General features: G+C 40.1%; 1 protein-coding gene across 1 annotated transcript; it reads right to left on the reverse strand.

Annotated features, from left to right (window-relative positions):
• Positions 1-2,288: 2,288 nt before the first annotated feature.
• On the reverse strand, positions 2,289-4,660 carry LOC132886277 (uncharacterized). Its single transcript, XM_060920832.1, has 10 exons — positions 4,529-4,660; positions 4,299-4,391; positions 4,111-4,180; positions 3,839-3,942; positions 3,475-3,747; positions 3,289-3,303; positions 3,205-3,247; positions 3,007-3,074; positions 2,503-2,874; positions 2,289-2,390 (listed from the first exon to the last, which is right to left on the reverse strand). The coding sequence occupies exons 1-9, from the start codon at positions 4,619-4,621 to the stop codon at positions 2,557-2,559; spliced, it is 1,077 nt and encodes a 358-aa protein (XP_060776815.1). The 5' UTR covers positions 4,622-4,660; the 3' UTR covers positions 2,289-2,390; positions 2,503-2,556.
• Between the last annotated feature and the right edge of the window lie 8,936 nt (positions 4,661-13,596).

Below are 13,596 nucleotides of genomic sequence, written 5' to 3' on the forward strand. Positions count from 1 at the left end.
TTTCAGTGAAGGTCTTCATGATTGCAGTTCCGTTGTGGTCTGGTAGACCTGCTGAATTTCTGGCATGTGAATCAAACACGCCATACCTCCCTGATTTGTCACGGAAAACTGCAATAACCTCTGGAGATACAATGATGAACGCATGCCTACTGACAGACACTGAAGCTCTTCAGCAAGGGAAAGGAAACCCTGGTTTCCGTTGCTGCTGGCTTTGACGAGTCCACATTTAATGTCGGACATATGGACATTGTACATATTTGTGTATGTCAGGACTTGTTTTGGCATTTCCTCAATGCTAAGATGGTCATCATTGTATCTTCTCTCCAGGATCAGCTGTTGTTTCACTGCTACATACAGTGAATCTCCCTGTGCCAGCACTCTATCGAGGGCAGCCGTGTTAAAGTGACCACCCTCATTCTCAAAAGCGAGAAAAGTCAGGGACATGCAGGAACACTGATGATTTCTAGAGAATTCACTGTACCTCATGTCTGCCTGACTGTGGCTAGCCCTAACAACAACAGACTGACCCCCACTTACCGTCACACTTACCTTGACGCTCGCCTGTAAAGATGTTAAAAGGTTAATTATTACTAAGTTAGTCACAATTAGTTATTAGTCTTACTAGTAGTTACTACCCATTATTGCCAGCATTGTAATTAATACTGTTAACTTTATTACTACTAGTAGTAATAGCAGCAGTCGTAACTAATCACATTACAAACTGTTGTAGAACGTTTTCAGCAAGTTTTTCAGATCAATTAAATAAATCTATAAAAAAGCTGACACAATCTTACATGTTATGGCAAGTATATTTGGCTACACATTACATTACATTATTCCTTGCTTAAAATTTAAACATGTTGAGACCATCGTGGTTTCTCCTTTGTCCCATGGTCTTCTAGAATAAAGTTTAAAGGAGGATTTAAAGGACCTTTAAAGGAGGCTACTACCTTCACCACACTGACACTGCAGGATGTTGACTTTACAAGTACAGAGGTTTTCTGACCAGTATTATTAACTTAAGTTTACCAAGATCATATTTAGAAAACCTCTGTACCATTACTTGTGTTTATCTTTAAACAATTAATAGAACCATAAACTGTTTAGACTATACTACTCTGAATTATTTCTTCCTTAAAGGTCTTTTTATGCATTCGAGTTGAAATAAACCACACACACACACCCCCACAAGCACTTTATTAAACCCACGATAAACCCGAATGTAAATGTCCTGACCTCTTTAGCAGGGGAGCTGGAGAGTCCATCGTCGATTATCCCGGGCCAGGAAGTCGATGAGGGAAATGGTGTCCATGTCTGTGATAAGTCATAACTCCAATTAATATTTAGACATGAGGAAACAACGCACCAAGTTGATACAAGAAAAGTTTTCCAAGTGTATTTCAATTTCTCACTGACATTTGTGTTGTGTGCAGAGAAAGATAATGCTATCAGATGTTAAATGAACCAGTTTAATGTAGTTACAGCTGATTTCACAGTAAACGTTCTGTGTCAACTGTGGAGTAAATACCTTAGCTGGGTAAGGAGACTGATGGGCCACATCTTTAATGGTCTTGGATGGTCCAGCCGGTGAAGGAGTCTTCATCCTGGGCACCTGAAAACAAATAATTTGATAAAATGAAGACTTTAACGACATTATGAACTTTACTTAATAGGAATAATATTTACCTTCGCAACCGGGGAACAGCAGGGGGTCTCCGGATCACCCAAACTGCAGGACAACCTGACTGGAGGGGACTCCATCAGCTGTTGACACACGAGAACAAACACGCTAAACTTCATGTCTCAGTGAACACAATGTGTGTTCTGTGTGAGATTGTGTCTGTTGTGGCAGAGAGTAACATACGTTGGTCACTGAAATTTGGGTGCGGGGGGGATGGTCCGTCCGTGGTCCTGGACCGAGGAACCGGGCTGGAGGGGGCGTCGTCCTCCAGTCTCTGTGACAGCCTGGTTGGAGGGGATCCAACCAGCTGTCGACAGATGAGAACAAATACATCAAAATTCAGACAGTTTAGTTATGTCTCCATGACACCGTGTCAACTGTAAACATTCACTGTGTGTGTCAGTTGTGTAACATACGTTGTTCACAGGAGACTGGTGGTGGGGGGGGCATCTCTCTGAGGTCCTACGACGCCTGGCTGCCGCTGGGGAGGCCACCTGCACCATCAAATAAAACATAGCATCAGTAACTGTAGAACAAGGAGAAACTTTATAACACAGCCAAGAAGAGACATCAGACAATTTACCTTCTTGCTCGCTGGAGGAGACCTGCAGTCCTCCACGCCAGACAGCCAAGAAGGAGACACCTCCTCCACAGCACGAAGGATCGTGCTACTGAACCACACTGGGTTCAGTGGGAGGAAGGACTCCTCCTGTGAAAGACAAAAAAAAAAAACCCGCATGAATATTTGTCTGGTCAAATATACAAACTTTAAATATTAACCAGTTAACTTATTGTTAAAAAAAATAAAAAAAGTCACTCACCTGCTGCTGCGCCACGCTGGCCTGACCAGGAACCTGCGACTGGGAAAGTTCACATCACATTTGATTAAATAGATGCTTTTTAATTACAACTGTGAACCCGTTCACCAAAATGTACCCAAACACATGTAAACACACAATATAATAAACTTTACTAACCTTGCTTCTCCGACCAACGACCTTCCACTGGAAGGGGTCAGGAGACAGAGGAGCACATACCTCTCCCTTCACAACCAGCTTAGGAGATACCTTCCCAAGTGGCTGTGAAGGAGTGGGAGACACCGGGGGAGGTGGTGGTGTCTTGAGGAACTGCTCCGTCACGGCCCACAGCAGCTGGGTGAGGATGCCCATCCCTTCACGGTCGCTCAGGTGAACCTGCAGACATGACAACACAAATCCATTTACAGACAAAGTTCAACTATAAAAAGTAGCTCGTGTTGACTGGTTCATGTCAGCACGAGAAATTATAACAAATTAGACTTTTTCTATCACAGACATTCTACTTACGCCGTCTCTGCTCCACAGCTCCAAGCGCGTAAGGGGGAAGTGCTCCGCCACAGAGAAGTACCTCACACCTAAAAATATAAAAACGAAAAACATGTCATTACAACATCCACACATGCATTATGACTATGTTCATTGCTATGTCACAGACATTAAGTAAATTTCTTGTTCTTGTTTTATTGACATGATATTTTTACACACCCATACGAGCTGTCACGCGGTGGTACTCTTGGCGCAGGAGGACCTGGTACATGTCATCCTCCTGCAGGCCGGGGTGGGGGGGGAGTCCAGCACAAAAACCTGTAGAAAACAAAACATGTTCGTTAACAATCGGCATTTTCATTCAAAATCACACATTACAATAACTACACATTAAAAGCTCATACATTGATTACTCTGAGATTAAACATATCTCTAGTGTTGTCAAACTACTACAAATACAGGACAAGCGAGACATGAAAAAACACGTACCTCCGGCCAGCGGCTCCTCACAGCAGTGAGGAAACTTGCATAGTCGACGGCTGCCTCCTCGATGGTCCTGCTCGCCGTCAGGTTGTTGCTGGGGGCAAGAACACAGACCGCAGCAGGGGCCCGAGGAAGATCAGCATGCAGGACCTCCGTCCGCAGCTGAGCAGCGTGGGCCCCAGGGGTCGACATGACGCCAAACGAGAACTTACCCTCTGGCATCACGGCGAAACCGTCCGCGATGGACCGCAGGTGGGAGTCCCCAACAATCAGAACGAACTGCAACAACAAAGAAAATTTCTTTAGCATGAAAATCATTAATCCCTCTCAAGATCAATTACTTTCTTCATAAACTGGACAATAACAACACCTTCTTGTCAGGAGACTCCGGCGGGATGACCAACTTGTGGCTCCGTCCTGTGAGCTTTGAAGTTGGCCACCTCAGCACCCGATGGCGGAACCCGGTACCGCGGCCTGTTTAGTAAAAGACAAAGCAGATAACGGTATTATTGAATTGAAAAACCAGGAAATGTCAAGAAATCACTCGTTTATACGAGTAAAACAGTACAGAAAACCAGTTTAAAAAGCTTATTGATGAATTAATTTATTGATCATTTAGGGATAAAACAGGTGGATACTCACATGGCCGAACTTTGGGAAGGACATCTCCCGTGCTCCAGAAAGGCTTGGCTGGGGGTGAAGATCCAACCAACTGATGACAGATAAAATAATAAGCATAAGACAAAGACAAGTTCAAACAAAATACAATAAAAATTTAAAAAGTAATACAAAATACATTAAACCTCAGACAATGTCTCATATGAACATACGTTGCTGACTGGAGCTCGGGAGCAGGGGGGTGGGTCTCCCTGGTCCTCGACCCTGTGGAAGGCTCCTCTCCGGCCGGGGGGGGGACACACCGTCTGATGAAACATTAACATCAAAGACATGGCAGACATACAGAACTTGGCAGTTAAAAAGAAAGCGATTGATGTGACATTTCTACAGCTATTTTCATGCAGACAGTTGTGACACAGAAGCTTATCTACTGTGTAAATACCTTCAGGGGGAAAGTGGAGGGAGTCGGCTCCTCCAGGTCGAGCTTACTCCATCGGCGCCTGGCCGCCTCAGACCTCCTCCCCTTCCTTGGCATCCTGCTGGACAGAAGACAAAGAAAAAAAGAAAAAACTTCTTACAAAGTTTAAGTGACCTAAACCCTAACCTACCTTAACTACTTAACTTAAATTATCTAAGATACCGTATTTTCTGGACTATAAGCCGCTACTTTTTTCCTAGGTTTTGAACCATGCGGCTTATACAAAGGTGCGGCTATTCTGTGGATTTTTCTTCCACCGCTAGGGGCGCTCTAACCGGAAGTAGAATCAAAAATAAGATAGACGAAAAATCAATGCAAAGAAGAATTAGCAGATCTTTAGCAGATAGAACACGCACGACAAATTACTAACTGGTAATTATTTTCAAATCCAGCGAAGATGATTAAAGTGATTTGTGGTTTCAAACACAGGAGAAATGAAGGTAAATAAATACCGGTTATTTTCTCTTGGTTCTGTTCCGTTTTAATCAGCAAAGTTGCTGCCGTGTTAAAAGGCACTGTTCGGAAAGAATCTGTTCAGGTACATACATGTACATTTACAGTACAAAATCGTTCTGTACATGCAGTAAATATCTAATTTTTCAACATAGATATCTGCGGCTTATAGCCCGGTGCGGCTTGTATATCTTTTTTTAATTTTTTTTTTAAAAATAGAGCGGATGCGGCTTATATACAGGTGCGCTCTATAGTCCAGAAAATACGGTAACCTAATATATTTTATACAAAATGTGATGGTGTGAGTGTGAACAAATCTGCTCCGGGAGTCTTGAGGATGACTTGAGTGCGATGAGTCTTGAGGGCGATGATCAGTCTCAGTCGTGAAGTACGTACAAACCTCTGATCACAAATCAAAGAAAACCTGCAATAAAAATAGAAATGTTCTTCTGTTACTTGGACTCAGTGTGAGCAACAATCCAACAGCGTAACACACGTTAAACATGTTTACTTTTCAAACAACAGCATGAGACAGAAGCACAACAAAGCAGTGTATAAAGGGCATTAGCCAAATATACAGTATAAAAATTTTCAAGGGGTATGAAGACTTACGCAAGCACAGCCCAGCACTCACATTATGATTTACAGGAAATCAAAGTACTGACTTTGATGACAAGATGATGTGTGTGTCTGTGTGTGTTTTAATTGTAGATGTTTATATCAGTATGTTTAGTTTTATTTTAACTGCACATTGGAGCCTAGTCAAATGAAATTTCAGTCTTCTGTGCTAACATATATTGACTTTGACATGATAATCAGCTTTGAATGTTCTTTTTGTAAATGTAAAGATATATTTTTATCCTTGGAAGTATAACCACGAGATTAATTAAATGCTTTTTTTGTCACAAACTACCGTGAGTCGCTGTCACTGTTTTATACTATTACTTACTCGGGCAGTGCATTAGTTATTATGCTATGATGTGAGTTTGCATTAGTTATTATGCTATGATGTGAGTTTGCATTTGTTATTATGCTATGATGTGAGTTTGCATTTGTTATTATGCTATGATGTGAGTTTGCATTTGTTATTATGCTATGATGTGAGTGCATTAGGTTTTTGAGGTGGATGAAGTATTTCTGAAGTTTCAGAAGTGAGTAAGCTGTTTATTTAACTTTAGCTTCCCCTACGGCCCTATCACATGTAAAAATATTTTCACTAAAAATTGGAAATAAATTGTATGGTTATTTGTCCTAAGGCCACAGTTATCCATAAGTATGCAGTGTTAGGCTTCTCACAGCATAGGAATTTCAGCATGTATTTGTTTAAAACATAAAATGATTATTCATCATTAATATCATAAATACATACTTCCGTTTGTGGTTTTTTTTTAATATAACAAACCAAACCGTTTGAATATCGATTGAAATTTGAGGAAGTTACGGTCATCTGAAAAGTACATATCGCTACCAACACAATGTAATGGGTAAGCCAGTTGTCTGAGGTAAGATGGCCGCCATGTGCGGACGTTCGACTTCATTGACGGGCAACGGGGACGAGGCATCTAGTCTTCTATGTATATCTATGGATCGAGGCTTGTTTGCTTGTCGGTTTAAAATGGCGCCGGCTCGAGCCGCTCGGCCTCAGCTCCGTTAGGTTTTAGCTCGGTTCATGGATAGAAACAAACCAACCGTAAAATAACCAGAGATTAATCTCTACCTTCAATAATCTCACTTTTGTTAAAGATGTATTCATATCAGCACAATTAGCGCTGTTAGCTTTGGGCTTGGCTCAATGTTTTCATTTAGAAAACGCACAGTCACCGTTAGCTTTTAGCGCAGCTATGCTTTTATATAAACTCACGCCCATAAATAATTAAATACATTTCCGGAATAATGACAGAACAATATCTATCTTCAATAATCTCACTTTTGTGAAAGATGGCATTATATTGTACATACGCTGCTGTAACAATTCAGCAAACAATGGAGCATAATGCTACGAAATTTAAAAATTAAAAAAGCTTACTGATAAAACTCCGCAGGCACTGCGCGCTCTTTCTTATTCTTTCTCAGTCACAATGAAAATTAAACATTTTCACCTACCTGTGATGAGTTCAGAGAGAACGGGAGCGAAAAAATTTAAACTCAGGGTTTTTATATGACGGGCGGACACGCGCACAGAACTGTCCAATCAGAGTCCTCCTGTAGACGTCATCTGTTTTCAAACGTGTATTGTCAAATCAGATGGCTGATTAATTCGCGGGCTACATGATGTAGATGTTCAAGAGACACAGTATGTTCGCAGGGTTGCCAGATTGGGCGGTATCCAGCCCATTTGGGCGAGTTTAAGTGCATTTTGGCGGGTTTTGAACATATTTTGGGCTGGAAAATGTCAACAGTATCTGGCAACGCTGCATGGGCGAGTCAGTGTTTATGTAGGTTTAAATTCTGTTACTGAAAGTGTGTGATGTTTACAGTGGACTGTGTGCACTTTATATTATTTTTTTTACTTAATACAAGAAATTAATGGATGCCAACATTTTTGCCAAAATGGTATTTTATTTTCCATTGTTTAGGCAGCTTCAGCATCATACTGAGGTTCTGTTCAAATTGTTTTTTTTTTCTTCTATGAAGCCTGAGCCATTTATTTTATTAGTTTATAATTATTGTTTAATTTAGTTTTCAGGAGAGACTGCCTGTACACAGTACTAGTATTAATAGTTTTTTTTTCTTACATGAAAGCTGAGGCATTTGTATTATATTTTAAGGTAACTTCATGTTGTGCTGTGAGGTTCTATACACTAACTTTTGAACCAACAGGTGCATTTGGACAAGTAAAGCCTATTTTTCTGCATTTTTGTAGTCCTGGTAATCTTTTATATTGGTAAAGTTGTTTATAGGACCATTTCGCAGTGTCTTTGTTTTTTTAATCAATAGTTTTTCAGTAATAACTTAATATTTAACATATTATCCATCTGCATGATGGGATGATGAAACTTTGGTGACTGGCGTCACCAAAATTTCATCATACCATGACCTAAGCATTGTTTGAGAGAGAGAGAGAGCAGCCCCTCCCCTCTCTGCTCCTATTTTTCTGCATTTTTGTAGTCCTGGTAATCTTTTATATTGGTTAAGTTGTTTATAGGACCATTTCGCAGTGTCTTTGTTTTTTTAATCAATAGTTTTTCAGTAATAACGTAATATTTAACATATCATCCATCTGTATGATGGGATGATAAAATTTTGGCGACTATGAAATTTCGGCGACTGGCGTCGCCAAAATTTCATCATACCATGACCTAAGCATTGTTTGAGAGAGGGGAGCCCATAGGGGAGCCCATAGGTTGCTGTGCTGCAGCACTGCATCCTAATAATAAGAATTAAACAATAGTAGAAATAAAATAATAAAATGAAGTAGTAGTTCAAATAGGAGGAGAAAAAAGAAACCAGCAGAATAGAATAAAGAATAAAATAGAATACAGTTAAAGTTAAAGTAAATTTAAAACATGCAGAGAAAGTAAAGATTATAAAAAACGTAAAGAAGACAATATTAATTATTTAACAGAAAGCATCTGAAAACAGCTTGGTCTTTAACCTAGATTTGAAGCTGCCAACAGCAGGAGCATTTTTAATGTCCTCTGGCAGTTGGTTCCATAGCTGTACTGCATAGTAGCTAAAAGCTGCTTCACCATACTTTGTTTTAACAACTGGTTTTAATAGTAAATTTTTCTGTTTCGATCTGGTAGATCTGATTGGGTTAGGCCGCTGCAACATATCAGAGAGGTAATTGGGCCCTGTACCATTTAGAGATTTGTATACCAGCAGCAATGCTTTAAAGTCAATTCTGTAGCTTACTGGAAGCCAGTGAAGGGACCTTAGAATTGGAGTAATGTGCTCTGTTCTTTTTGTTCATGTGAGAACCCTAGCCGCTGCATTTTGAACCAGCTGAAGTCGTTTGATGGTCTTTTTTGGCAGGCCTGTGAAAAGGCCATTGCAGTAATCAACCCTACTAGAGATGAAGGCATGTATTAGTTTTTCCAGATCATTTTTTGACATAAGTTCTCTTAGTTTGGAAATGTTTTTTAGGTGATAAAATGCTGTTTTAGTGATTGCTTTCATGTGACTGTCAAAGTTTAGCTCGCTGTCAATGAAAACACCAAGATTTTTAACCATTTCTTTAGTTTTAATCCCTTTTGTGTCAAGAATAGTGGTAATCCTGAGTCTTTCATCTTTTTTTCCAAATAGAATTACTTCTGTTTTATCTGTGTTCAGCTGAAGAAAATTTTGTGACATCCAGCTATTGATTTGATCGATACACTGGTAGAGACATTCAAGGGGGGCATAATCATTAGGTGATAGAGCAAAATAAATTTGGGTGTCATCTGCATAGCAGTGATACAAAATTGAATTTTTATTGATAATTTGCCCAAGTGGGAGCATATAAAGGTTGAAAAGTAATGGTCCAAGAATCGACCCCTGGGGGACACCACAGGTCAAGGACATTGACGTTGAGGAACAATTTCCCAGGGTAACAAAGAAGCTTCTATCTTTTAAGTATGAATTTAACCAATTGATAACTTTACCAGTCAATCCAACCCAGTGTTCAAGTCGATATAGCAGTATGTTGTGATCAACAGTATCAAAAGCTGCACTGAGGTCCAGTAATACCAGGACCGATGTTTTGCCTGCATCAGTATTAAGACGTTGCGACAGCAGAGCGCTCTTTCTCCAAATTAAAATTTATAAAAAATTATCTCAGGAGCGCAGTGGGTCAAGAGAGACTCTGTGGATTGGCCATTTTATCAATTGAGAATGAGCAAGCAAGAGCGCTTAGCATCCCTCAAATAGTCGACGACTTTGCGGAGCGCAAGATGCGTCGAATGCCTTTTTAATGACGAATGCAGGTTTCCGTGTCGGCTTTGTAGCTGAAGACACACTTACACAATGAGGGTGTATCATTCATAATTGCTGGATTTTTGTTGTTGTTGTTGTTTAGTGTCTATTTGGAACATAATAAAAAATGAATGGAAAATACAGGCTATGTAGGCCTATAAAAATTACAAAATAATAATAATTAAAAAAAAACTTTGAGCAAGTTCTGTTCTAATATAGCCTGATTATATGCCGCAGGCCTTCTGTTTGTTTGCAATTTCGCCATGGCTAGGTCCAAAGGCTACGTTCTTAAAAACTGCTTTTTGTTAGATATAGCCTGAGTAGGCCTATATGCCGCAAGCGTTCTAATTTGTTTGTTTGCAATTTTACCATGTGGGAGGGGAGGGGAGGGGGCCTGATTGGTGTTTTGTTCCGGGGCCTTGTGTGCAGTTGTTCTGCCACTGCATCCCACAAGTTTTCAATGGGGTCAGGGCATTAAGCTGGCCACTCTATTACCTCACTCCTTTTTGTCTGGAACCAAGATGTTGCTCACTTACTCATATGTTTTGGGGTTGTTGTCTTGTTGAAACACACATTTCAGGGGCATTTCCTCTTCGGCATACGACAACATAATCTCTTCAAGTATTTTGATGTATTCAAACTGATCCATGATCCCTGGTATACGATAAATAGGGCCAACGCTGTAGTATGAAAAACATCCCCATACCATGATTTTTGAGCCACCATGCTTCACTGTCATTTGTGTACTGTGGCTTGAATTCAGTACCTGGGGGCCATCTGACATACTGTCAATGACCACTAGACCCAAAAAGAACAGTTTTACTCTCATCAGTCCACAGAATGTTACACTGTAAAAAAAATATTTGTTGTTTTAACTTAAAGTTAGTGCAAGGGCTGCCTTAAAATTTTGAGTTCACTGGAATTCACATAGTAAGTTAAATTGTTGTGAACTTACTATATTAATTTCAGTGAACTCAAAATTTTAAGGCAGCCCTTAAGGCAACCCTTGCACTAACTTTTTTAAGTTAAAACAACAAATCATTTTTTACAGTGTACGTCATTTCTCTTTGGGCCAATCGATGTGTTCTTTTGGCAAATTTTAACCTATTGTGCACATGCCGTTTCTTCAGCAATGGTGCTTTACGGGTGATTCTTGCTGATGGCGTTTTATCAAACATCATCTGACTGTAACAGTACTTACAGGTAATTTTAGATCATCTTTGATCTTTCTGGAGGTGATGATTGGCTGAATCTTTGCCATTCTGACTATTCTGTGATCCATTTTAACAGTAGTTGCTCATTTTCTTCCACGTGTGTTGGATTTTTGTTGCGATTTCAAAATGTTTGAGATGATTTTAGCTGACCATTTTAAAATTTGCTGTAGTTCTTTGTACGTTTTCCCCTCTCCAGTCAACTTTTTAATCAAATTATGTTGTTCCTCCAAACGATGTTGAGAACGGCCCATTTTACTTAGCAATTCGGAAGGAAATATATTTTATAACAATGTGTGAAACATTTGCTTCCCTTCTTCCTTAATGACACCTGTTTTTTTTCACAGAATGAATGAATTCTTTAATTAAACTCTACACTGATGTTATTTTGAACACGCCCCTTTCAATGAATGAGTCAATTACTCAGAACAAGCAGTGTGCATGTCATGACAGTTGGGTCTGTTATTTTTCCTTTTACATGACTACATCTCATCTCATCTCATTATCTCTAGCCGCTTTATCCTGTTCTACAGGGTTGCAGGCAAGCTGGAGCCTATCCCAGCTGACTACGGGCGAAAGGCGGGGTACACCCTGGACAAGTCGCCAGGTCATCACAGGGCTGACACATAGACACAGACAACCATTCACACTCACACCTACGGTCAATTTAGAGTCACCAGTTAACCTAACCTGCATGTCTTTGGACTGTGGGGGAAACCGGAGCACCCGGAGGAAACCCACGCGGACACGGGGAGAACATGCAAAACTCCACACAGAAAGGCCCTCGCCGGCCCTGGGGCTCGAACCCAGGACCTTCTTGCTGTGAGGCGACAGCGCTAACCACTACACCACCGTGCCGCCCCTACATGACTATATCTACAAGGAAATTATTTGCCATGCAAAAATATCACTACTACTAATAATAGTGGTTCAGCAGGTTATTGATGTTGTACTGCTGCTTTTTTAACTGTATTTAGGTTATTTTCTTTTCATATGCTAGATAAGGTTAATATTGATTCCAGTAGCTAACATAACTGATGAGGCAGCAAGTCAAATTCTAGCTAATGGTAAAAATTGGTTATTTACAGGATATTTTACTTCTGGCTAATTTATTTTCAAAGTACATAGTGTTAGTCAGACATATGTCCAGTAAGCTTAGACACTGAATGATGTTTCAGTCAAAATGACATACATGCTTTAAAACAAAAATCATCTTCTAACTGTTATAGATAAGTAATTGAAGTAACTATACATATAAACATGACAATTATTTAATTTAATCAAAGTTAAAAGCATTTAATTTAAAATATTTAAATATCTATAGTACTGTGCAAGTCTTAGGCACCCTAATTTTTAGCACAAATTTTGTTATAGATTTTTATTTTATGACTTCTACATTAAGCCCTGCAGTAGATTGGCTTAATGTACAAGTCATAAAATTAAAATCTAGAACAAAATTTGTACGCCTGCCCAGGCTGTAGCCTGCCTCTCGCCTGAAGTCATATTGGCTCTCGCTTCCCCATGACCCTGATAGATAAACAATACGAAAACATTTTAGATTTCCAAACATTAAAAAAAAAGGGTATAGAAAAATGTGTGCCAATAAAGAAAACATGTTACAGAAGAGACCACAAACAGGCAAACAAGCAAGCAAGCAAAAAAGAAAAAAAAGCACATAATACAGACTGTAGGGTTTTGCATGAGAAAAGAAGCAACTGTCCAAGTCTCCAGAAAAGCTATGACTGATTCTCCGAAATGCTCAGTATAACTTACCAGCTAATTTCCTTATAAAACTGCACAAATCATACCTGGGGCTACCAGACCTATTTAAGAAACAAAAACGCATAGGTTGTCATACAAAATACTGACTTTGTTTAGTACATTGTAGGATTTTTCTTTTCAGTAGCAAGATTTCATTTCATTATTTTTTGAAGTCATTATTTTACAGCTTTACTTTTCACATTTTAAACAAGAACAAGAAAAACTTGCCTTTCTTTATCAGGCTCCTAAAAGGGTAATACTTGACTTAGGAGCCTGATTGAAAGGTAATACTCTTCTGAGGTTATCCTCTAAGGTGGTGTTGTGGCAGTGTCATGAAATGATGTACAGCAATTAGCTGTAACCATGTGGCCCATTTTATTTGATCTCACCTGACTTCACCCTGTTTATTCTCATGAAACTGGGAGCTTAGAAGTGAGGATATTGCCATCAGGATTGCAGGTGACCCCACCCACCCATCTCACAGCCTCTTCAGTCTGCTGCCGTCGGGGAGGAGACTGCGGAGTCTCCGGGCCAAAACCAGCAGGCTCAAGAACAGTTTCTTTCACCAGGCGGTCAGGAGGCTCAACTCCCTCCCTGTTCTGCCCCTCCTCCCCCCTCTGCCCCCTGCCACAGATTCCGCTCGCACTCCCCCCCCTTCAGCATCTGACATGTCATCCTCACAGCCCCCCCCCCAAACACACACATCTCATCGTT

The sequence above is a fragment of the Neoarius graeffei genome, chromosome 5 (assembly GCF_027579695.1).
Source record: "Neoarius graeffei isolate fNeoGra1 chromosome 5, fNeoGra1.pri, whole genome shotgun sequence".
Classification (NCBI taxonomy): Eukaryota; Metazoa; Chordata; class Actinopteri; order Siluriformes; family Ariidae; genus Neoarius; species Neoarius graeffei.